The sequence below is a fragment of the Suncus etruscus genome, chromosome 10, assembly GCF_024139225.1.
Source record: "Suncus etruscus isolate mSunEtr1 chromosome 10, mSunEtr1.pri.cur, whole genome shotgun sequence".
NCBI classification, from domain to species: Eukaryota; Metazoa; Chordata; class Mammalia; order Eulipotyphla; family Soricidae; genus Suncus; species Suncus etruscus.
Genome location: NC_064857.1, coordinates 111,258,994 through 111,282,702, shown reverse-complemented (window position 1 = coordinate 111,282,702; position 23,709 = coordinate 111,258,994). Strand labels below are relative to the sequence as shown.

The 23,709-nt window shown below is 37.1% G+C and overlaps 1 protein-coding gene across 1 annotated transcript in view; it reads left to right on the top strand.

Moving 5' to 3' along the window:
* The window catches only part of SEPTIN7 (septin 7), a 53,838-nt gene extending 31,605 nt beyond the window's left edge, over nucleotides 1-22,233 (top strand). The window contains exons 6-13 of the mRNA XM_049781736.1: nucleotides 622-739; nucleotides 2,298-2,390; nucleotides 3,918-4,014; nucleotides 5,590-5,641; nucleotides 9,814-9,939; nucleotides 15,610-15,745; nucleotides 19,019-19,158; nucleotides 21,203-22,233. Of these exons, the coding sequence (XP_049637693.1) occupies nucleotides 622-739; nucleotides 2,298-2,390; nucleotides 3,918-4,014; nucleotides 5,590-5,641; nucleotides 9,814-9,939; nucleotides 15,610-15,745; nucleotides 19,019-19,158; nucleotides 21,203-21,242 (802 nt within the window). The 3' untranslated portion in view covers nucleotides 21,243-22,233. The remainder of the gene's footprint in view (nucleotides 1-621; nucleotides 740-2,297; nucleotides 2,391-3,917; nucleotides 4,015-5,589; nucleotides 5,642-9,813; nucleotides 9,940-15,609; nucleotides 15,746-19,018; nucleotides 19,159-21,202) is intronic.
* The last annotated feature ends 1,476 nt before the right edge of the window (nucleotides 22,234-23,709 follow it).

The following is a 23,709-nucleotide window of genomic DNA, read 5'->3' as shown; positions in this document are numbered from 1 at the left end:
CACCGTTCCTTGATGATGAATCGTCTGTAAAATACCATAGTGTTAGGATTGGGAGAAGAATGGATTATGTAAGAAATTACAAAAGGTGTCTTTCTGAAAAAAGTTGAGGCTTTTCTAGCAGGGATTGGAAGGAAATCTCTCCTGAGAAATCTGCTAACCTCTTGGACTAGCCTTGCTAAGGAAGAGACTGGATTCAGTTTCTCTTTTTGGAATGGCAGGACTAATAAGCATAGACTGTTCTTTTAGATTCAAATGATCAATGCCAGGCATCAAACTCAGCTTCCACATGTTTCTTTTACTAAAAACTTTTCTTTTGGTTTTTGGATTATACCTGACTGCTCCAAATCACTCCTTGCTGTGATAGGGTACTACGTGATACCAGGAGATCAAACATAGGTTGGCTGCATGCAAAGCAAACACTCTACAGAGTGTGCTATCACTTCGGCCTCCAAAAGTTTCTTGAAAGTACTGTTTTGCCTAACTATTGCTGGTTAAGTATATTTTCAGAGAAAGTTTATGGTTGTTTGTTCCAATATAATTAATTTACCATTAGGGCAATAAAAAATAAGTTCTCAAATTCAAGTAACTGCTTGGTTCAGTTGTATTAAATGTGTATTTCAGACTTAAACCTTTGGATATTGAATTTATGAAGCGTTTGCATGAAAAAGTGAATATCATCCCACTTATTGCCAAAGCAGATACACTCACGCCAGAGGAATGCCAACAGTTTAAAAAACAGGTGAGCAAGAAATGAGCTTGGAGAAGTCATGAATTTCTTGTTCTGTTCATATCTCATTAACGATGTTCATTTGGCCTCACATTATCACTATATTGTATTAAATATAATTCATGAAAATAATCTTTTGACTTACTTTTCTCCTCAAACCCCTTATTCTCTGCCCATTTACAACATTACTATTTTCAGGTGTTTTTCAGTCATCTTTACCACTAGTAAATGTAGAATTACTTTCTTTTTTTTTTTTTTTTTGATTTTTGGGCCACACCCGGTAATGCTCAGGGGTTACTCCTGGCTATGTGCTCAGAAGTTGCTCCTGGCTTGGGGGACCATATGGGACACCGGGGGATCGAACCGCGGTCCATCCAAGGCTAGCGCAGGCAAGGCAGGCACCTTACCTTTAGCGCCACCGCCCGGCCCCTTTCTTAAACTGAAATCTTGAGGGAAATTTTGAAAAAGTAAGATTATTTATGATCTTCCTCATTTTCATCTATGGTATTTTCCATCAAAATTTCCAACAAAACTATTTTCAAATTCTAAGGTAGTTGTGTGTTTTGCTCTTGATTGTCATAAAATATCTTAATCTCATTTTTATTTTTAAAGTTTTATTTCAAATTAAGTGATACTGGACTAACCTTATTTAGTCCATTTCACCCAAATGTTGGTCATAATGGTTCTCTTTGATTTTTTTGAAAGGTAACATACTCCTAAAAAGCTCTTGTCAGTACATTTTAAGGGAATGTATTCATCATGTTGAATTTGTTTAAAATAAAATCCTTAAGATTTTATACATTTATAATATTCCCAATTACTTTTAATTTACACAAAAACCAGTCATTTTGAATAAGGATTGTTAGACTCAGCACTACAGCAATATAAACAAAAGTTTTTGTTTTTTGTTTGAGGGCTCTACCCGGTGCTCTCAGGTGTTACTTCTGGCTCTGCACTTAGAACTTTTATCTGACAGGCTCAGGGATATTGGATGTCAGGAATCAAATCTGAGTCGACTGCATGCAAGGCAAACGATACCTGTTGTGCCATCACTCCAGCCCAAAGGGATCTAATTTTTTTTCTTTGTTTAATTTGCTATATGTTATGACATGTACAATCAGTTTTAGGCACTTGACTAATCTCAAGCTATACAGGTTTTTTAATTGTAGCCCCATGTAATATCTTCTTTTTTCAATTTATTGTTTTGGTGGGAGGAATCTTGATGGAAGGAATCCTTCCAAGTAGTGCTCAGCAGATTTGGGAGCCTCACCAGTGATCCTCCAACAACTAGAGTGATTCAGTTTGAGGGCCTGAAAATGCAGCACTTCTCAGGCCCCAGAGTCTGCCACCCTGCCTGAAATCAAATCTAGGTCAAGCACACCTAGTAAGTCACATACCCGACACCTGTGTTGAAAATCATCAGTCTGGTATTTGGATTTGGAATTACTGTTTTCCATCAGTAAAGGAAAAACATAAAGAATCCAGAGCTGAAGATTTTTAGGGATTTGTGGGTATAGGAATAAGCTAATCATATATAGTGCTCTTTTGCTAACTTCCCTTTTTTTTTAAGATAATGAAAGAAATCCAAGAACATAAAATTAAAATATATGAATTTCCAGAAACAGATGAAGAAGAAGAAAATAAGCTTGTTAAAAAGATAAAGGTAAGTTCATTTACGCACATATAATGAGTTATTTGGGGCAATAATAGTCTAAAATTATAATAACCCTGGGAATATTTTAAAACTTCAGTGTTTTTAAATTAGTTGGTTTATAAAATGAATACATTTATAAAATAATCAGTGTTTAATTCGTTTATAATTTGACTGTTGTGTGTGATTAGGCATTCTATGAATATTGACCCCTATCTTATGGTCTTCAACCAACTAGCTTGGTGATACATAATTCTCTACCTTAAATTATGATAATCAAGGACCAGAATGTCGGCTCAACTGCATACACAATGCCCTGAGCACCCCTGGGATAATACCCCCAAACCTCAGAAAAGTAGTAAAAGAATTTGTTCTTACTGCTTTCTGTTGTATTTAAATACAAACACTGTTTTGGGGGGTGTTGTTTGTTTTTGGGGGGTCTTAGTGCCACACCCGATGACATTCGGGTTACTCCTGGCTATGCGCTCAGAAATCACTCCTGGCTTGGGGGACCATATGGGATGCTGGGGGATCGAACTGAGGTCCGTCCTGCTTGCAAGGCAGATGCCTTACCACTATCACCACCTTTCCACACCCAGACACTGTTATTTTAATTTTTGTTGTACTGTCTTAGAAAATCAAGACAATAATACCTTACCAACATAATTTTCTGCTATTTTGATACATAATAGTTTTCTAAGTAATCAGCCTTAAAAGATAGTATGTTAATAAATGTATTAGATAGACTAAAAATTATACTTTGGAATAATAAAATGATTTTACCTACCAAAGAACAATTTGGGGGAATTAAATCCATAATTTTATAAATTATTATAAAGGTCATGTTTTGAGTTAGCTCATATAAATAAATTCAGTTTTCCAGATCTGGAGTTCCAAAGAGTTCAGTTCAGGGGGTCAGGGTGTATGGCTCACATGTATTTGACCTAGAACTTGCATTATTTGCACTAAACAAATATTCTGTTTACCAGAGTTATTTTTGGATGCTAGTCATAAAGCCTTGTTTTTTTCTTATAAATTACCATTATATTTATTTGGGATTGTGGGGAAGGTTTGGGCTACATCCAGCAGTGTTCAAGGCTGTTTGTTCTTGAATTCTCTATTTAGGAGTGATACCTGGTGATGCTCAGGACAATTTTTGGTGCCAGAGATTTGCGTAGGATTACTAGAATACATAACTAGTACCTTACTTCTTTTGCTCCTTGAGAAATGATTTTACCCTTACACTTTTTCTGTTATGGAATAGCTTTCTTTTGCAATTTTTTGGCCAGAAATTTGATCAATATATGCCTTGGTATTTATAAATTTTCAAAGAAAATCTAATTTTACTCATTGTTTACATTCATGCTAAAATCGTAATAATTTACTTAATAGTATTTGACCCATAAAACAAAATTGCCAGAGAATATTCAGATGTGTTCTTATTTATTTTTGTCTTAGATCAATCTATTGGATAATGTGACTTACTGATTTTGTGAAAGCTACATAGACTTATTTGAACAAAACCACTTTGTTTTATAGGACCGTTTACCTCTTGCTGTGGTTGGTAGTAATACTATCATTGAAGTTAATGGCAAAAGGGTCAGGGGAAGACAGTATCCTTGGGGTATTGCTGAAGGTAAGATTTTCTTCCAGTGAGTAAAATAGTCCATACTTTTCTGTCTGTAAAATTTCAGAAACATAATAAACTATGTTCATAACAAATGTGAGATCTGCATATTACCATTCTAGATTCTTACAAGTTAGTTGTAAATAACTTCATTTAGTCGCATTTTCTCTTGTTCGTGCATTCTATTTCTCACATCTTACGTGCTACCTAGGCAAATATCATTTGCTATCTAATGTTATCAAAAATATTAACCTTGGCCGGTGAGGTGGCGCTAGAGGTGTCTGCCTTGCAAGCTCTAGTCAAGGAAGGACCATGGTTCGATCCCCCTGCATCCCATATGGTCCCCCCAAGCCAGGGGCAATTTCTGAGCGCTTAGCCAGGAGTAACCCCTGAGCATCTAACGAATTTGGCCCAAAAACCAAAAAAAAATAAATAAAAATCTTGTCTTAGGAAATTGTCTCCAGTGTTGTAATCACTGCCTTCTCGCTGATGGACCCTTTATTTCTTCCCATCCTTGTCATCCACAAATAGCCAACTTATGTATCCCTTAGAGTTACTCAAAGTACTTTAAGCTACAGTATTGTCTTTTTTTTTCCCTGTATATAGTTTTTTCTTCTTTTTTATTTCTTTTTGTTTTTGTTTTTGATTTTGGGTCACACCCAGCAGCGCTCAGGGGTTACTCCTGGCTCTGTGCTCAAAAATCGCCCCTGGCAGGCGCAGGCACATATGAGATGCCGAGATTCAAACCACTGTCCTTCTGCATGAAAGGCAAACACCTTACCTTCATGCTATCTCTCTGGCCCCTGTATATAGTTTTTATTAGTGATCAGTATTTTTTTAAGAACCTAAAAGCTCTTGGCTCTTTTCATTTTTGTTATTTTAAAGCGATTTTTCTTTTTTCTTTTTTTGGTTTTTGTGCCACACCCAGTGATGCTCAGCGGTTACTCCTGGCTATGTGCTCAGAAATCACTCCTGGTTTGGGGGACCAAATGGGACATTGGGAATCGAACAAGGTCCATCCTAGGCAGCCGCTGTGCTATCACTATGGCCCCTAAAGAGATTTTTCTTAAATCATTCTTTTTTTTCTTTTCTCTAGCTTTAAACTTTTAAAAATGTATTTTATAATGGAATAAAATATCGAGAAGTATATGGATTCTTCTAAAATTGTTTGCTTCTGCAGAGTTCCCTAACTAGATTTACATAATTACTGGAGATTAGAGTATAATAATAATTCTCTGTATTTGAGATCCATGTTATGATATCAAATCTTTTTGTTGTTGTTTTGGGGCCAGCACTCAGGGGTTACTCCTGGCTCTGCGCTCAGAAATCACTTCTGGCAGGCTTGGGGGACCATATAGGATGCCTGGGATCGAACCAAGGCCTGTCCTGGGTCGGCTGTATGCAAGGCGAATGCCCTACTGCTGTGCTATCACTCTGGCCTATGATGTCAAATCTTACTTTAAAAAAAGTAATCAACTTTGCATATTTCTTATTCATCTTATTTTTTAACTTCCCATGGAATTTCTTTGAAAACATACTGGGTTTAATTTAAATAATATGTATGGGTGTTTTTTTTTCTTTCAGTTGAAAATGGTGAGCACTGTGATTTTACAATTCTAAGAAATATGTTGATAAGGTAAGTTTGAAAAAAACACTTTTTTCTTTTAAATTTTAGGTTAGATACTTTTTTCTTCATACTTTTAATATGATTAACTTTAAGGTGAATTGGCATATTCATTCTAATAATGTAGGAAAGTGCTATTGAGAAAATTTGGGTATTTTGCTAAGATTTTGAAGTGATAAAAATACTAAATAAATTCTGTTGAGTTAGGGATTCAGTGGGAAATGAGTATCATACATTGGGTTGATGCTAACATAAAAGAAAGATGAAAAGTGAAAAGAACAAAGAAGCTCAGTTTTATTATCCTTCAATATGAAAAAAAGCTTGGAAAACTGAAAACAGGCCAAGATTTTAACTCAAAAGCTAGACATTGACTGTTAAAAGGTAAAAGCCTCAAGGGGACTAGAACACAATAATGATGATCAGTCTTCTTCCAAATGGAGAAAATGTGTTGCTCATATTGTCTGTGCCACCTGATTTGAGAGTAGGGGGAAACCTAAACAGGACGTTGAAGTCACCTGATCAGAGAAACAGATGGAATTTGAAAAGCAGCAACAAGCAGCAGGAAATCAGGAAGATTAACTCTTCAATAGAATTAGAGATTTGCGTGAAAAAGGAATAGAAAGAAGATAGTGAAGAACTGTTGTTTTAGTGCTGAAACAGAATCCTTCCACTTGCAAACTCCTATTCTTCTCTTTTCTCTAGGCCCTCTGACCTCCATTTTTTGGTGACCATCTAAAAAGTTATTATCTACTCATTTTTTTACACCACTATCACCTCTCCTAATACACAGCAATCTCTTCAGTTATATGGACATAATAACAAACATTGATGATATTCAAATATCATGAAACAATTACTGTAGCACATTCATTTTTCTTTAAGACCTAAGTATTCAATGTTGCACAGTGATTTTACTTTGCTTTTCAGTTGTTTCTTTTTTTATAGAAACAAAATAATTTTGTTATTCAACTCATGTACATTTTACTAATCTGAGTCTTGTGGAATTGATATACATGCTACATTTCACAAGTTCAGCTATGTTCTGTTTACAGATCTTGTCCTCAGCATTTAAAAATCAACTTATTCCTACCTCCCTCCTTTCTACTTTCCCTCTTCCTCCCTTTTCCCTTCCCTCTTTCTTCCTCCTCTTTCTCCTTCCTGCCTCTCTCCCTTCTTCCTTACATTTAAATTTTATAGGAACGAGAGGAAGAGAAAATAAAAGAACTGAAACTTAGTATTGATGCAGTTATTCATATCTATCATTTTACCATTCCAATATAATTGAAAGAAGTAGAAAATCTAATATAATTTTTACCTGAAGATTTATGATTGCCCACAATGTAGAATCAACCATTTCTCTTTCTTACATAAATTTGGTTCCACATGATCATGATAGAACTGGAAAGTGATCATTAATTTTATTTAGTTGAGAGGGAAGTTAAGCAAACTTCTAAATTTTAGCTTCTGGTTTTTATTGTTTGCAATCAATATATAAATTATAAATAATTATAACAGTATGAATTTTATTTTCACCATTATTCACTTGAGTGAAGATAACTTCAGTTTTATTGATAATTTTTATGTTCTTACATGAACACATTTTGGGGAAAATTTTATACTTTGAAAGTAAAAGTGTAATGCATTTTCTTTTAAATTTGCTTTAGCAAATTTATCTTACTGCTTTAGCAGGTGTTTATTGAAATCTTGCAGGTGAATGTTAGGAATATTGGTTGAGATCAATTGTTGTAGGCACTCCTAGAAAGGCAATGGAAAAGAGTAGAAAATAAAAAAATATTATTTTTAGGTTTGGGGACTGGAATGATATTACAGTGGATAGGGTGCTTGCCTTGAACTCATCCAATCCAGGTTCACTCCCCAGTACCCTACATGAGCATCTTGTACCCATAGGAATGGGCACAGGATGATCCCTGAGTGCAGAGACAAGAGTAAGCCCTGAACATCACTGAGTGTGGCCCAAAAACAAAATTTGCAAAGAGAGTATTTGTTTTTATTATTTATGTAGAGCAACAAGTAACAATAGTTTCTTCACAAAAATCAGCAGTCTGGAGAAATAGCTCAAGTGGCATAGTAAATGCCTTGCACATTTGAGATACTCACTTTGAACACTTTGAACCTGCAGTTAATGCAGTTCTTCTCAATTATTTTCTGTCATGCCCCCCTAATAAAAAGAAAACATTTTTAGTGTCTCCACAGGACTAAATAGTATCTTTATTTAAAAAAACTTGAACCTGCAAAACAAAAATATATAAAATAATTTGAGCTGATTTTTTAATCAGAGGTGATGTCTGGGTTAATGGATCCAATGAGCATGTTCTGCAATGCATAGTTTTTCTAAGCGGGATTTGAAGCAGGACACAGCAACTCTCAGCTACAGAGACATACAGAGACATAAACACGGGGCTTAGCTTTTTATGACAGTGTTTGCCGAGGTCAAACGCCTGCCCCACTATTTGAGAAGCACTGAGTTAGTGTATCCCTGTTGGTCCCTGAGCATTGCCAGGATAGGCCACTATAAAGGAAACAAGCAAGAGTGTTTATATCTCAGCTTTAGTATTTCATCACTAGTTTTACTAAAGATTTTATTATGTAGGGTCTTTCTCTTGTTAGAGAATACAAAAGGCATGTTTCATATAAAGGAGAACCAATGCTATTGAAAAAGGCAAATGTTGTCACTTATAACATATGTGGGTAGAAAAATAGTGAGGGACAAGAAAGGTCAAAATTGTCATGAGTTTGATGGGCTTAACTTTAAATCTCAGAAGAAAGCACCAAGAACAATAGGCTTCTGTTTTTCGTTTTGGGGTTGGAGAGGAAGAAGAAGGGGGCGTTGAGATTACTCTTGGCAGTGTTTGTGGGGTCATTGGTGCCAGGGATTAAACATGTAAGTTTCTATTGCTAGGTCAGCTCCCCATACTATTTCTTCATCTAAAAATAAAATTAAGATGGAAGGGTCAGTAGTTCCATGAGTTATTCATCCTAACCACTACATATATAGAAACAAACTTGCCTTCCTTGGCTGAAGTGAAGGGTGATAAAGTTTTTGATGGTAACAGTGCTGTTCTAGAGGTTTTTGTCCATCGAGACATAGAGTATAAAGAAAGAAATAAGACATGGAGAAAACTGAGTGGTAGGCCCGGGAGAAGTAAAATGTCAACAACAGCTTCATGGAAATGCCATTTGGTTGGTGATAAATCAGAGTTTATTGAACAGAATTATCACACTATTCAGAAAGTTAGGTAATGTTTTCCAGATATTTGAACAGAGTATATCTTTATGTTTGTCTCCCAGGAGGGAGACAAAAGTGGTTGGAATGAAAGATGACAGGTGCTGAATGAAGTGTGGATGATGTTACATAGCATGATGTGAAGGATCAGATAAGAGATTTGTTAGCATGATTCCTAGAGGATGTATAAAGATCTGTAGAGCAGGTGAAACTCTTTAGCATTCTTGAATTGTTAAAAAAAATATTCACATTATTTTGTATTTATTTTATTTGTATTGGCTTTGTGTCTTTTGGAAAAGATAGCAAAAACTCATGTGGTCAAATACTATATTCACTGGATAGTTTAAATGAAAAGAAACTGTTAGGTTTATCTCTGCCCTCAAGTGTCCATATCCACCTTGGTAAAAACTCAAATATTGCTAGTATTGCTAAAATGAAGAAATTTCTTGTAGATACTTTAGCTTCAGAAGAAGCTAATATACTTTCCCTTTTCCAGTAAAATTTCTTTCTGTAAAAATGTCATCCTTGGGGCTGGAGCGATGGCGCAGCGCTAGTGCGGATGCCTTGGTGCACGGCTGACCCAGAATGGACCACGGCTCTCTCTCCCAGCGTCCCCTATGGTCCCTCAAGCCAGGAGCCATTTCTGAGCGCATAGCCAGGAGGAACCCCTGAACTTCACTGGGTGTAGCCCAAAAATTCACCCCCATATCATTCTTTAGTAATGTTTTGAGGGGATTTATGACTAAAATTTGTATTTGGAATCTTAAGTTTTATTTGCTGTCAAATTAGCTCATTGTATCTTTTCTTTCATGAGTGTACAATGAAGACAATGAATGCCATCTTCCTTAAAGAGCAAAAGATTTGTTCATCTTAAGAAATTTTTGTTTTGGTGAAATTTTGGCTAGAAGCAAATTTGTAAGCTATTGTTTGTTTATGACAGAACACACATGCAGGACTTAAAAGATGTTACTAATAATATACACTATGAAAACTATCGAAGCAGAAAACTGGCAGCTGTGACTTACAATGGAGTTGATAATAATAAGAATAAAGGGCAGCTTACCAAGTAAGTATGCTTTGTTTCTTTCACACATGGGATTATCGTGTGGTAGGTAAACAGTGATTCGTTTTCATTATATTCCTCTAGCTGCTTTTTGAAACATTGGAAGTGATGTTCTCATGCACACAGCAGAGTACTGCCAAGCATTACTCATCAGTAGCCTGTTTGCTGTTTAGTTAGTTGCTAGATGTTCTTCTACCTTGTTCTTGGGTGAAGAAGTTGTACAATGTCTTCATGCATCCATCTGTGTGCCTGAAAAGGGCACGGTTTTTCCTTGATCCCATTGCTTTTTCCTCTTTTTCAATTGAGGCACTATGATTTACAAAATAATTTGTAATTGATGGGGGCCGGAGAGATAGCATGGAGGTAGGGCATTTGCCTTGCATGGTGGTTCGAATCCCGGCATCCCATATGGTCCCCCGAGCCTGCTAGGAGCAGTTTCTGAGTGTAGACCCAGGAGTAACCCGAGTGCTGCTGGGTATGACCCAAAAACCAAAAAAAAAAAAAAAAAAAAAAGATTGTGATTGAGTTTTAGGTTTATAATGTTCATCCCTTCACCAGTACCCACTTCCTTTAAGAAATGTCCCCAGTTTTCCTCTCACCCCTCAGCCTGCCTCTATGACAGACACCTCCCCCCATTTTTGGCCCTGTGGTTTCCAGTAATGTGACTAACACAGTTTTATGCATAACGGCCATCTTCCAGCTATGACCACTTTACCATTGCCATAGAATTATCCCATTTTACTATTTGAACCACACTAGTGACATGCTTCTTACTGAAACCAATTCTCATTTTCTTTTCTTCTATTGTCCTTGAACATTTAACCCCATTACTATTTTTTAATTTTTTATTTTTAACTATGCGAACAAAGATGCAAAGAAAGAGGACTATGTAAAGTTACAGTGGAAGGACAATCACCCATAAACAGAATTCTCAGAAGTCCCTTTGCTGATACCTTAATTTGAACTTTCAGCCAAAGAACATTAAGAAAAATAAAACAGAACCCATGTACAATTACTTTGTCCCTCAAATCCCCAGATTGTAGTACAATTTAATATTTCTTAGCAGTACACAAAGCAATCTAGAGCCATAAAACTTATGTAACTCCTTAAACATTAAAGGCATAGTATTTTTTTTAGATTTCCATGCACATGTATATTAGTTTAAGTTTAAGTGGGTTTTTTTTTTTTAGTCTCAAAGGAGCATAGCAAAAACCGTGTTAGAGTGGCAATTATTGTTTGCATAGGCCCACCAAATATGAGGGACATGGAAAGGAAAAGCCTTGGCCTAAATACAAGGAGACCCTACCCCTGAAGTTTCCTGGCATAAGACCAACTCTAGGCTTCAGGCAAACTAGTTTGTCCAATCCAAGTCATTGTAGTACCAATACACTTATTTTTCACACAGTCTCTGTTGTTGGTATCATGTTTCTGTATTAAAGATCCTGGAATCTGCATATCCTACATTGAAGTCAGGATGGTGTGGAGCAGTGGTCAGCAACCTTTTTTTTCAACTGAGCCAAATCTCGCCAAAACCACAATTGAAATTTATTTTGAGAGCCACACAGGACACGCACTGACAGAGGCTAGGAGCAGAGTCCTGACTCCTGGAGCTGCCGCCTGGTACACAGAAGAACCAAATTAAAAGTGTAAAGAGCCACATGTGGCTCGCAAGCTGCAGGTTGCCGACCACTGGTGTGGAGCATCCTCTAGTTTCACCTCACAATTACAGAGCAACGCAGAGAGCCCTGTCCTGTAACATGTCGTTGTTGTTGTTGTCAAATCTTCTTAGTGTTAAGGGAAGTCTCTTTTGAGCAGGTCGATGTCAGAACAGCGGTAGGGTCTTCCCTGGTAGAGGATTGCTTTCAGGTGATGTTATAAACAACCTTGGATGTTTCATAGATAGCTTCCCTGGTTCAGGGTTAACCCCATTACTTTTAGTATAAATATTCCACAGAATTTTAAAGAAACTAAACATTGAGCTGCACTTTCTTTTTTCTTTTTTTTAATTTAGTAAATTTTATTCTCTTTATTGAAATTTACTTAGAGAATTTTAAGAGGAAATATGGGCTCCTTCAGAATGGACAAAGAAAAGAATGGCTTTAGGGAGGAAGGCATATATAATTTATCCAAATTGATTTGGCTGGGAGTTCTCTGCATACTTTGTAATATATGGAGGAAGGCTGAGGGGAATGATGGGGCCACACTTGTAGGGGTGCACAGGAACTTGTCCTTACTCAGATTCAAATCCAGTTGGCAGGATACAAGGCAACCTCCTTAACACCTGTACTATCTCTTTAGTTCTTTACTGTCATTTTAAAATAAAGTCTTTAAAGAATTTTACAAAAGGTTGTATAGAGGGCCAGGAGAGATAGCACAGCGGCGTTTGCTTTGCAAGCAACCGATCCAGGACCTAAGGTAGTTGGTTCGAATCCCGGTGTCCCATATGGTCCCCCGTGCCTGCCAGGAGCTATTTCTGAGCAGACAGCCCAGGAGTAACCCTGAGCACAGACGGGTGTGGCCAAAAACCAAAAAAAAAAAAAAGGTTATATAGAAACAAAGGAACAGGCCTAAGGAAAAGGAATACATACAGGAACATAGCTTTGGTTGCCATCTCCCTTCTTATTGTATATTTTTAGGTAATAAATTAGCTGGAGTTTGCAGTTTATTTTTTTGTTGTTGGTCTTTACATTCTTGTGTGACTCTATTTTGAGTGTAGCTTCACTGGACAGAGCTAATATTTTAAGCAGTGATGTAGTTTTACATTGGAGTAGGGAAAAGGAATGTATTAGGAGGGTAGGTTTTGTGATAAACTAGTTTTATTTTGAATTATTAAGATTCTAAGTAATATGAAAAACTTTATGTGCATTGTAGCTAAATGCTGTCTTATAAAGTAGTACATTTTTAGGTTCACTCATTAGTTAGAGATTATTAGATATGGGGTGAACCTGAGTTGCTGTTTTAGTAGGCACTCTAATTCATTTTGATTTAGGTGATTTATAACATAACTTATAGCATGTCCTGAAAAACACTGACCTAGAAATATACTACTATTGAACATATTTAGTTTATTTTCATTTTTTTTACGTTTTAAAATACAAGATTCGTTGAATGAGAAAAAAGACTTTCTGTCTAGCAAAATTTGTATCAGACAACTAAAGTGCAAAAGTTCTTTCATAGCAAGTACAGTTCATAACTATACTTGATCTTTAGCATAGTTCAAGCCACCATTTTTATATGTTAAAGGTAAATGTGCTGAGTGCATATACTTTATCAAAGGTATGCACTTTATGATCTTCAATATGTGTTTATATACCTAAAACAATAAGTTCTTTGTATCCATGATTTCAGATATGAATCTCTTAAAATAGTGCTTGTTAGAACAATTGTCAGATATTTCTGATGTTAGCTACATGTATATTAATTGAAAAAAAATGGCAGTATTTTGAGAACAAATATGACCATTGTTAATCCCTCATTGCAGCTTTGAATTCTAGTGCAATTGTTATAGTTGAACAAGTAAAAATCATAAAAGGGTAATCTGTGGGGATGGAGTTATTTGGGCCACACCCAATGGGGCTCAGGACTGTGTGGTGCCAGAGCATGTCTAAAACATCTGTTCACCAAAATGTAGTTTAGATGTTTACTGGTAGTCTTTTTTAGCCTGTCAGTTCAATTACCAAAATAAATTTGAAATATTACTATGTAATTTCAGTGTCATTGTCTTAGAGGCAGAGACTATAATACTTTGGGCTCTTGAACAGTAAAAATATGATACTGGGGTTTGAGCGATAGCACGGCAATAGGGCCTTTGCCTTGCATGTAGCCAACCCAGGACAGACCTGGGTTCGATCCGTGGTGTCTCATATGATCTCCCAAGCAATTTCTGAGCGCATAGCCAGGAGAAACCCCTGAGTGTCACTGAGTGTGACCCCAAACAAAACAGAACAAAATACAAAAAACTGAAAATATGATACCAGGGCAGAGAGATAGCACAGAAAAGGGCGTTTGCCTTGCAAGCGGCCAACCCAGGAGGTTCAAATCCTGGCATCCCATATGGACCCCCAAGCCTGTCAGAAGCAATTTCTGAGTGCAGAGCCAGGAGTAACCCCGAATGCTGGCAGGTGTGACCCAAACCCCCCCCCCACCAAATAAGAATAAATAAAAAATAAAAATATACTGTATGAAACAGTTCAACAGAGAAACTTTCTGAAGATCTTACCAGTTTTATTCAATGACTCACGACCTGGAAAACTTCTCATCTAGTACATAGAAAACTAGTGCAGAATTTCTGTTTAAACTGAAAAAAATGTTATGGGTCAGAGAGATAGTACCACAACACAGATTCAATCTCCAGCACCCCAAATAGTGATCACCTAACACAGACCCCTGAGCACTGCTATGTGTGACTGAACACAAAGAAGAATTTTTAGCTTTCACCAAAATTAAGATGATGTTTTCTAAAGCCAAGACATTTAGTAGTAGTGAATTTGCAAATTAAGATAGATAAGAAAATACACTGAGCAGGAAGGGAGTGGTAGCTTAAAGGAGGACATACTTTGCATGCAAGAGCCCCATTCATATCCATGCTATGTCCCCATCCCATATTGATTACCCAAACAATTCCCCCAATGGATTCCCCATTATCAGGAAAAGAAAAGGCAAATAAACTAAAACAAAAAAAAAATAAGCTTACCTAAAATTATATGTGACAGGCTGGAGTGATTGTACAGAGGGTAGAATGTTTGCCTTGCACACAACTCACCTGGGTCCTTTCCCCAGCATCCCATTTGGGCCCTTAAGGTCTGCCAGGAATGATTCCTGACTACAGAGACAGAAACAACCCCTAAGATTGCCAAATGCGGCCCCGAAGCAAAATAAACAAAAAATAATAATGATATGTGAGTTCGCTAATTTAGAAAATGAATTTGTCAAGCCACTGCAAAATGCAGAGTAAATACAAGTTACTTTCAAGACTCAAATAATGTGTAAGAACTTTTATAGGCATAGATGGGCAACCCACGAACTTAAAAGAATAAATTTGTTAGGCCAATTACTTTATTTTAGTAATTTGGTAATTCTATTTAAGATTTCATTCGAGGGCCGGAGTGATAGCACAACAGTAGGGCCTTTGCCTTGCACGAGGCCAACCTCGGAGAGGCTCAAGTTTAATCTCAGCATCCCATATGGTCCCCTCAAGCCTGCCAGGAGCTATTTCCAGGAGTAACCCCTGAGCACAGCTGGGTGTGACCCAAAAAACAAACAAACAAACAAATATTCCATTGGAAAAGGTTGAAATTGTAAGTTACTCAGTTTTGTTTGCAACTCTAAAAAAGTGACTCCAATTTAAGCCTTTTGTTCTTTTTTCTTAACACCTCATATATTAGCTCTAATTTTTTTGCCCTATTTTTTAAATGAAAAATTTGGTTAAAACATAGATATTTCTAAGTATCTGAGTATAAATATGTATGATGCAGATATGTACATAAATATAATGCATTTATGGAGGAAATGTCAGTCTGTCCTTTTTAAGGTAGTCAGAATAATTCAAGATTTGAAATTTAATTTGAAAGACAAAAGAATTCAGTAATGCCAGCATTTTCACCATTGTTTCAGAATGTTGTATTTCAGTTTTCACTTGGATGTATTTAATGATTATTTGCAATGTGCTTATAGGAGTCCTCTTGCACAAATGGAAGAAGAAAGAAGGGAACATGTGGCTAAGATGAAAAAGATGGAGATGGAGATGGAACAGGTGTTTGAGATGAAAGTAAAAGAAAAAGTTCAAAAACTGAAGGACTCTGAAGCTGAGGTAATTTGTTTTTTCTGTTCTGATAGAGAAAATTCCTTATACTTTATTCAGACAATATGACCTTGCTAAACTTTCTTTGAAAGTTAATATACTATACTAAGGAAGAAATGACAACAGACACTATTCGTTATTGGGCCACACCTGGCAGTACTGAGGTCTTACTCTTGACTTTAGACTTGGGGATTGCTTCTGGCAGGTTTGGGATGCTGGGAGTTAAGCCCCAATTAGCCCCAACCAAAGCAAACACCCTGCCTTCTAGACTCCCACTCTGACCACCACCCTCCCTTTTAATTATTTTTAAAGGGCCCCACCGTGAGGGACTGTTTTCAAGTTAGTGTTTGAGGGTGGCTCCTGACTCTTCAGGAATCCATGAGGTTCCAGGGATCAAAACTGTGCCTCTGCCTACAAAACATGATCAGTTCTTTGAAATAGTGGCCCACAAACACTGTCTTTAAAATAAAATACATACTGAGCTGAGGCGAGAGTTAAGTAGTAAGGCACAAAGGCCCTAAGTTTTCACCCTCGCCCCACTTGACTTCCAAGCATTACCAGTTACAGCACTGTTGACTGGACTGTACAGTACAGCATACTGAATACAACTTAGCATAATGTGTTCCTGGTGGCCTCCAAACATTACAGGCTCTGTTGAAAGTGAGCCCCCAGCTGTGCCAGGTGTGGCCCTCATTAAAAAGAAAGTAAGGGAGCCGTAAGGGAGCCGGAGCAATAGCACAGCAGGTGATGCATGCAGCTGACTCAGGTTCTATCCCCAGAATCTCATATGGTCCTGAGCCTGCCAGGAATAATAACCCTTAGTGCTGCCAGCTGTGACCCCAAAACCAAAAATAAATAAAGTCTGGTATGTACCACTTAGGTTTTGTTTTTGTTTTTGCTTATTGGGCCACACCTGGATGTGCTCATGGCTTACTCCTTCTCTGCACCCAGGGGTCACTTCTAGGTTTGCTCACAGGACCATTTCTAGTGCCAGGGATTAGTCCCAGGTCAGCCATGAGCAAGGCAGTACCTATCCACACAGTCTTTGGCCTTATAAAATTTAGGCATTGTAGACACAAAGACATACTATAATAAGATAACTTACTTAATGAATGACCAGTTATAATGAATAAGTGTGGATAATTGAAATTGTGAGCCATTGGAAATATATTCATCGGGAAAAGTTAAAAAAAAAAAGTTTTTGCTTTCCTGGCATCACAAAAAAGCCTTTGGGATGGGATAATGAGTATATATGGAGCCAGGGGTTGATCCCATGATGGAGAAACCCTGAATCTCTTAGGCCACGGGAATTCCCTTTCTTCCCCAATGCTTACTGTGCCTATGCAAAAAAAAAAAGTGGGAGGAACGCCAAACCCTGCCACTCCAGCACCCATACTTTTTCTTGTTTTGTTTTGATTTGTTAGTTTTTTACTTTATTTTCCTTCTTTGTTTCTTCCACTTTTCTCTTTCTTTTTCACTCTTGTTATTATTTAGAGATTTATTTTTATTTGCCGGGTCCATTTTTTTCTTTTTTCTTCCATTTTTCTTTTTTTTTTTCTCTCTTCTTTCTTTTTTTGGTAGTTGTCACCAAATATTTTTCTCCCTTTTTTCTTATCCTTTTTATCTCCAATAACGGTGAAATGGATGCTCAATCTACAACAAGCTGTAAAATGAAGACCAGTTGCACTAGCATTCTGGGGGTTAAAGGAGAGAGATATGGGATGCATACTGGGAACAGGGGCGGAGGGAGAACAGCACTGGTGGTGGGAATGCCCCTCATTCATTGTCACTATGTACCATAAATGATGCAGTGAAAGATTTGTAATGCACTTTGGTCACAGTAAAAATTAAAAAAAAAAAAAAAGTTTTTGGTGAATGTCAGAGTAAAACCTGGGGCCTGAAAGATAGTACAGTGGGTAGGGTGCTTGCCTTGCATACTGCTCACCAGGGTTTGATATCCAGCATCCCATATAGTTCCCTGAACACTTCAGGAGTGATTTGAGTCCACAGAAGTAGCCCATGAGTATCTCAGGGTATGACCCCAAAATATACAAACAAAAGAGCAAAAACTTAGCACTGAGATAATAAACCAGATTTAATTGCACATGAATGAAAAAAGTCCATAATTAAGCTGAAGGCAAGTCAGGATAAATTTTAGTCAAAGGGAGAGACTGAGGGAATGTGATATTCTAGAGAATTGTAGTTCTTATTAGTAATGGAGTGTTTAAGCAATTCCCAATGTTTACTACATCAAAAATGGTGATACATGGCTGAAGAGATAGTAGAGCAGGTAGCAGGCAGAGTGCTTGCCTTGTGTGCTACTGACCCAGAGGTCAAGAGGCAAAGGGAGAAAGATAATTCTAATGTAAAGGATCTTTGATGATAAAATTTAGACCCCCTGTGGTATGTTCACTCATAAAATGGTAAATAGTTATATGTTTTCCACTACTGTTAAATAATATTTAAGGGGAGCCGCCATAGGCAGTCTGTGCCTCACCCATATTCGATCTTTTCTCCTTGTTAAAAGCTTTTGACAATGCGGATTTCTAGGCTTTCCACGCAATAATTTCAGCTCAGTAGAACTGTGAGGTGCAGGTTATTTATGTGTTTGTGTGCAGATCAGTCTTTGAAAGACAGTCTTTTCTAAGAATTGAATCGTCATGTTTTAAGAACTGATTGGTATTCTGCTTCCTTTTCACATTTCTCAACAGTCTGAGGTGGGCATTAGAGAACAAGTTCAGATCCAGATTCTGCCTCTTCTGGATAATCTTAGACGAGTGTGCCTACAACTATTTGCTTTTCTCAACAAGGTAGCTGCAGTGACGTGTTTCCTGCAAGTCTCACTCGCTTGTGAGCCAATAGAAATGAAATAAGATAGGGACTGTCTGTCCCTTAGGAAGTGAGGCACTTGTAAGCTTATACTTTTCCTCCTATTTCTCAAGGTTATTCTCTTGAGTCTAGTTCTTATTTCCCTTTTGGGTGGCATTTCCTAATGGGACAAATGCTAGCTGGTGTTTCTCAACTGGTACTCTGAACTTACAACAGAACTCATTGCTCAAACCGTTTCAGTAGAAGGATGCTTTCTATTCCTGTGCCTTGTTTTGTTCTGTTGTGATGCCAAAGGGACTTATTGTTGGCTCAAGTATCAGTCCTGGCAGGTTTAAATGTTGGGGAATCACCTGAGTTAGTCTCATGTGAAGCAAGCACCTTACCTACTGTACAGTCGTCAGCCCTTATTCCTGAGTTTTAAAACAATTATTTATATGTCATGCAATAATTTAGCTCCAACGGCGCCACGAGCAAATGAAAAAGAATTTGGAAGCACAGCACAAAGAATTAGAAGAAAAACGTCGCCAGTTTGAAGATGAGAAAGTAAACTGGGAAGCTCAACAACGAATTTTAGAACAACAGAACTCTTCAAGGTAACTAATACCAGATTCCCAAGAAGTCTGTATTCAAGGGTAATTTAAAGAACAATTTTCTGGGGCTGGAGAGAGATGTATGGTGTTTGCCTTGCACATACTGACCCAGGTTCAATCCTTCATCCCATATAGTCCCCCGAGCTAGCCAGGAATAATTCCTGAGCACAGAATGAGCAGTAAGTCTTGAGCACAGCTGAGGGTGGCCCAAAAACAAAACAAAAATACAGTTTTCCTATGTAAAAGACTTTGCATTCCTGAGGCTGGGGCGATAGCACAGCGTTCGGGCGTTTTTGTTGCACGCAACCAACCTGGGATGGACCTGGGTTCGATTCCCAGCATCCCATGTGGTCCCCGGGCCTGCCAGGAGCCATTTCTGGCACAGAACCAGGAATAAGCCCTGAGCACCACGGGGTGGGACCCAAAAACAACAACAGCAACATGAAAAATTTGCATTCCTTTTATATGTAATACCTGGGGTTGAACCCCCAGCAAAAAAACTACATGTTGAAATAATTTCCCCTCTTTTGCATTTTTGTGGTTTGAACCCAGGATCTCCTGCTTGCAAGGAATGAGCTTTAGCAGCTGATCCACATTCCTAGCTTAAAAATAGCAAGCATGTGAAATATTCTCACGCATCTCAAGTCAGTTATTTTCGTGGATGAATTGTTGATAGAGATACAATCTAAATATAAATTTTTCACTATTATAAACACTTCTGTAGCTTAAAATACTCATAATTTAGCAACTTTAGTGGACTCGCCTTAGTCAATCTCTACATTCATTCTAACTAAATGTTGGTTTTTAATGGATTTAATATAGCATGCAGCCCTTTTGCACATTTTAGGGGAATGTATTCATTGTGTTGAATTTGTTTAGAATAAAATCCTTAAGATTTTATACATTCTTAACATAGCTATTACATTTTTTTGTATACTAATTTACACAAAGAACCAGTCATTTTGCACAAGGAATATGGTATTGGTTAATTTTGGTTTTGTTTTGGGGCAACACCCTGTGGTGCTCAGAAACTACACCTGGCAGACTCAGGGGACCATAGAGGAAACCGGGAATTGAACCCAAGTTGACTGCATACAAGGCAAAATTCCTGCCCATTGTTCCAGTTCATCAACAAAAAAATTTTAAAGATGAAATTTGCATTTTTGTTGGTATCCTATAAGTTTACCCTATACTGCTCTGCATTTTCGATATTAGTCATTTGCTCAACAACATTATTCCTTCATTAACTTTTTCCCCAAGAAGTATTTTTGTAAAAGCAGTACAAAAATAGTAGAAGGAGAAAAGAATATGCTATGTCATCTCAGTTGTCTTTCTCATTTTGTGCTATTTGGAAAGGATTATTCTTGTATATTTAAAAAAATGGGGTTTTGTCATTGTTTTTCCTGCTTAATTTGGAATTTAGTCAAATATTTAAGAAAATACTGGTATGGACCAAGTTCACTTCTCTGTTTTTTGTTGTTGTTGTGTTTTCTTTTAATAGTTCTTGTTGGTGTTTTGTGTGTGTGTGTGTGTGTGTGTGTGTGTGTGTGTGTGTGTGTGTGTTTTCACACTCAGTGGTTCTCAGGCTATTCGTGCGAGGGATCACTCCCTATCATACTGGGTATTGAACCTGGTCAGCTGCATGTAAGACGAGGGCCTTCCCTGCTGTACAATCTCTGGTCCAGGTTTTCTTTTCTTTTGTTTTTTTTTTTTGGAGGGGATTTTTTTTTTTATTTTGGCCCACATCCAGTGATGCTCAGGGGTCACTCCTGGCTATGTGCTCAGAAATCACTCCTGGCTTAGGGGACCCTAAGGGAGGACGCCAAGGATCAAGCCATGGTCTGTCCTGGGTCAGCCGCGTGCAAGGCAAACGCCCTACCACTGCGCTATCACTTCAGCCCCCATTAGCCATATTTTAAGGAAAAAAAATTTGTGTTTGAAAATCCAATACAATTGTAATTTATTCAGCTATTATTATTATTATTATTATATGCTATCTGTAAAGTTTATAATGAAGCCACTTATTTGTTACTTTTTTATCCTCTAGAACCTTGGAAAAGAACAAGAAGAAAGGGAAGATCTTTTAAGCCCTCTGTTGACCACCAGTTATGTATTAGTTGCCAATATGCCAGCTTGGACATCAGTGTTTGTTGGATCCGTTGACCAATTTGCACCAGTTTTATCCATAATGATGGATTTAACAGCATGACAAAAATCTTATTTTTTTGTTGTTCTTGATGGAAATTAAAATGCCTTGAATTGTTTAGGGTATTGTGTACTTAGAAACTAACAGCTCTAAGTACCTTTCCTACATTTTTTTTAACATGTCTTCAATTTAATGCAAGAAACATTTTACTGTTGTACAATAATGTTCTGGTGGTTTGATTGTTTACAGGATATTACAAAATTAAAGGACTCTGAAAGGTTTTTATTGAGGATAAATTGCCATATTATGATGCAAACTATGCTTCTCTATGATAATTATAATACAAAGGTTCCATTCAATGCAGCGTATACAATAATGTAATTTAGTCTAACACAGTTGACCCTATTTTTGACACTTCCATTGTTTAAATATACACATGGAAAAAAAAAAACCTATATGCTTACAATGCACCTAGAGCTTTTCTATAACAACTTTTTGTTGTTGTTTGTTTTGGATTCTTTAAATATATATTATTCTCATTTTAGTGCCCTCTGTAGCCAGAATTTTATTATTGCTTCATTTTTGTAATAACATTTTATTTAGGTATTTTCCATATATTGGCCCTGCTAAAATAGATATAGCATCATTCATATTGTAGGAACCAACAAGGAAACTTTCCTTTAATTCCCTTTTTTCACTTTATGGTAAGTAGAAGGGGGGCAATGCATTTATAGATTCTTTCTAGGCAAATTGTGAAGCTAATGACCAACCTGTTTCTACCTATGTGCAGTGTCTTTATTTTACTAGAAATGAGACTCATGCCTCTTACAAAGAACAAAAAGTCACCATCCTGCATTTAGCTGTATTCATATATGCATTTCTGTATTTTTTGTTTGTATTGTAAAAAATTCGCATAATAAACAATGTGATGTAATGAAGTGTTATCTTAAGTGTTCTTAAATTAAGTGTTCTAAAATTAGAACGTTTGGGGAGAAAAGTCTCAGCCAACTTGTCCATGAAATAATACCAGTTTTTTTCTCTCATATGTTTCATTTAGGATGCCACACCCAGTAGTGCTTAGGGGCTAATTCTGACTCTGTTCTCTGGAGTCACTCCCGTGGAATTTTGGGGACCGTGCACCGGCCTGTATTATCTCTCTACTGAAAGTGAATGTTTTAGGAGACCACACCCGGCAATGCTTAGGAGTTACTCCTAGTTCTGCACTCCGAAATCACTGCAGGTGATGCTCCAGGAATGTATAGGGTGTGCCAGGGATCAAGTCTGGGTCAGTTCTGTGCCCCCTGTACTATTGATCTGACCCCTGAAAATGAAGCACTTTTTATTTGGGACAAAAATTCTTTTCAGCACAGGTCATTATAGAGATTTTAGCATAAGTAAGGCTTTATGGTATTTTAAACACAATGCAGGCCAGTTCATTTTCTTTTAAAACTCTGCATGTCTTTCTGTTACTTATTATATTACTTACTAATTAATTATGTTAATTATTATAGATAATTGATTACTGTAAGGATGACTCTGCAGTCTTATCTCCATATCTCTTTAAAATTTCCCAAACTAAAAAAATTGAGACAGTGTTGTTTACTTTAGTAGCTAAAGGATTTAAAATTAAGACGTTTAAATCTAAAGTATAAAACTGGAAAGTTAATTACATTATAGAATCTTGTTTTTTTCAAATGAGTAAGCCCTGAGCATCACTGTTGTGGCCCAAAAAGGTGGAAACCTCCCTACCCCCAAAATTGTCTTGGAGAAGCAGCCAAGGAGGTAGCTCAGTAGTAGAGCCCTGGTCTAGCATATGTGAGGTCCCCAGTACCATTGTGAAGGCCAGTACTTCCAGAACTCCAGCCCCACTGGTTTTATTAACCCTAAAATGGCTTCTACTATGGGAGAATATACGTGCTGTGAATGTTGTGGTGTTTTTTTTTTTTTAAAGGGGACAGTGTCCAGAATAAGTAAGTATGCAACGAGACAAAAATTGTTTATTATGGCTTCTTATATTAAGAGAGATTGGATAAACATTCCAACCATAAAAGTTTGGCTTTAGGAAATTTAACAACTTAATTTGGCAAATAAAAATTTTTTATACCCCCTGCCTAATTATTGGTAAAAATACTACTACTGCTGCTTCTAGTAATGATTCTAGGAGATGTTGTTAAAAAATTAGAACTGTGTTGGTGATTTTGAACCTCATTTTTTCCCACCTGAATGAATATTTTCACAAGTTTTGATCCTTGTCCTATTCAGAGTTCTGCCTTCGTGCCTGTAACTTGACTAGATGTTTTTCAGTTACATTGCATTTTTTATGGCCAAATGGATTTCTGAAAATTAATAGTTCACAGTACATATAACATTCAGGAAGGCATAAATATGTCCATGCCTCAGCTTGTCAG